We start from the raw sequence: 2,147 nt of genomic DNA on the forward strand, positions 1-2,147 counted from the left end.
TTTTTTTGAGACAGGGTCTCGCTGTGTGCCCAGGCTGGAGTACAGTGGCGCGATCTCAGCTCACTGCAACCTCCGCCTCCCGGGTTCAATCAGTTCTCCTCCCTCAGCCTCCTGAGTAGCTGGGACTACAGGCATGCGCCACTACACCCGGGTAATTTTTGTATTTTTAGTAGAGACGGAGTTTACGCCATGTTGGCCGGGCTGGTCGTGAACTCCTGGTCTCAAGCGATCCGCATCCCCCTCGGCATGAACCACCTCAGTGGACAAACTTCTGTTGCACTTTGTAACCTTGGATGACTTATTTGAACTCTGTTTTCTCATGAGTAAAAGCGTGGATAATTATGGCACAAACTTAAAGGTTTATTGTAATGTTTATGTATTATTATTTGTAGAGACAGACTTCTCATTATGTTGCCCAGGCTGTTCTTCCCAAATTCCTGGGCTCCAGTGATCCTCCTGTCTCAAGTATTATTTAGCAATACTAAAAGTATATTTGTACATATGCTTATTGACTTGGACAAACTAGCAGCCTTTATTTACATGTGAATATCAACATGAGGATATAATATGAATAGTATAGGCATGATAATGTGTTGTGTTGGAATGTAGTCCATATTTCCTTAACTTTTTTTTACATATATTTGTAAAGATCCAAAAATAAATGATGCTACGCAAGAACCAGTTAACTGTACAAACTACACAGCTCATGGTAAGACTTCCAGAAACATGTCTTTAAAAATAATTTTAAAAACATTATTTCATAGGTCAATGATCACTAAGGGCAATTAATAAATGCATTTTTTCTAAATTATAACGTTATTACTCAGTTACCAGAGTAACTTAAAATTGGAGAACTAGCTAGGGGCTGTCAGTATTTAATTTAAAAAAGAATTCTGCTTGTTCTGAAATGGTGAAGTTTCACCATATAAATAATAATAGGGCCGGACGTGGATGTTCCCAGCTTCAGTTAGGAAAGTGTACTTATATTTTATATACTTTATTTTCCCCAAATGAATAAGCATATCATTCCCTCACATGGAAAGTCTTCCTTTTATTTTCCTTTAGCTCTCCACTTACATCATCTGTGAATATTTACCTGATAGTTCTTGGCTAGTACCATAATACCTACAAGTCCTTTATGCTTCCCAGCAACTTCATCACTATCGTTTATGTCGCTTTGATAAATGTCATTTTTATTACTTTGATTATATTACTTTGGTTTATATTTGATTATATTTGTTTGATTTGGGGTGTGTGTTTATGTGTGTGTATTTTTTTTTTTTTGAGACGGAGTCTCGCTCTGTCGCCCAGGCTGGAGTGCAGTGGCGCGATCTCTGCTCACTGCAAGCTCCGCCTCCTGAGTTCACGCCTTTCTGCCTCAGCCTCCCTAGAAGCTGGGACTACAGGCACCCGCCACCACGCCCGGCTAATTTTTTTGTATTTTCAGTAGAGATGGGATTTCACCGTGTTCGCCAGGATGGTCTCGATCTCCTGACCTCGTGATCCGCCTACCTCGGCCTCCCAAAGTGCTGGGATTACAGGCGTGAGCCACCGCGCCCGGCCTATGTGTGTGTATTTAGCATTCAGTTGGCACCAAAATGATTTTTTACATGTTTATAAATTTATCACTAATTCTTAAGTGGATTCAACATTTTATTCCAGAAAACACCTAACTGGAGGGCAGGAGGGCAGACTTCTTTTGGGGCAGAAATTCTTTTCAGTTGTATAATTTCCTTTGAAATCCCCATATCTACAAAAAAAACACCCTGGAGGCTAGAAAAATGCTTTTTTTTCCCCTCTTTTTTTGAGACAGCTGGCTACCAGCTTCCCAGTATGAAGCGGGATGCTTGAGTTACAATAGTATTCACAGATTTCTAGCATCTTGCATATGAATGATTGAAACAACTATTTGAGAACTAACTCTTCTTTATGTGTAACTCTATTCTCTGTGTTCTGAAAGCTATGGTATAAAAGACTTCGAAGTGTAAAACAGGCAAAGCAAAGGATATTTATAAGTTAACTACAAAGGAAAGGATTACTTGCAAAGTTCCTTTAAATGACCAGGCATGGTGGCTCATGCCTGTAATCCGAGCACCTTGGGAGGCTGAGGCAGGCGGATCACAAGGTCGGGGGTTCGAGACCAGCCT

General features: G+C 40.4%; 1 protein-coding gene across 2 annotated transcripts in view; it reads left to right on the forward strand.

Moving 5' to 3' along the window:
• TM2D1 (TM2 domain containing 1) overlaps positions 1–2,147 on the forward strand; it is a 44,461-nt gene that overhangs the window by 743 nt on the left and 41,571 nt on the right. For both annotated transcript variants that reach the window (XM_011941126.1, XM_011941135.1), the window contains exon 2: positions 636–709. In XM_011941126.1, coding sequence (XP_011796516.1) covers positions 636–709 — 74 coding nt within the window. The remainder of the gene's footprint in view (positions 1–635; positions 710–2,147) is intronic.

Source organism: Colobus angolensis, unplaced genomic scaffold (assembly GCF_000951035.1).
Source record: "Colobus angolensis palliatus isolate OR3802 unplaced genomic scaffold, Cang.pa_1.0 Scaffold102, whole genome shotgun sequence".
NCBI classification, from domain to species: domain Eukaryota; kingdom Metazoa; phylum Chordata; class Mammalia; order Primates; family Cercopithecidae; genus Colobus; species Colobus angolensis.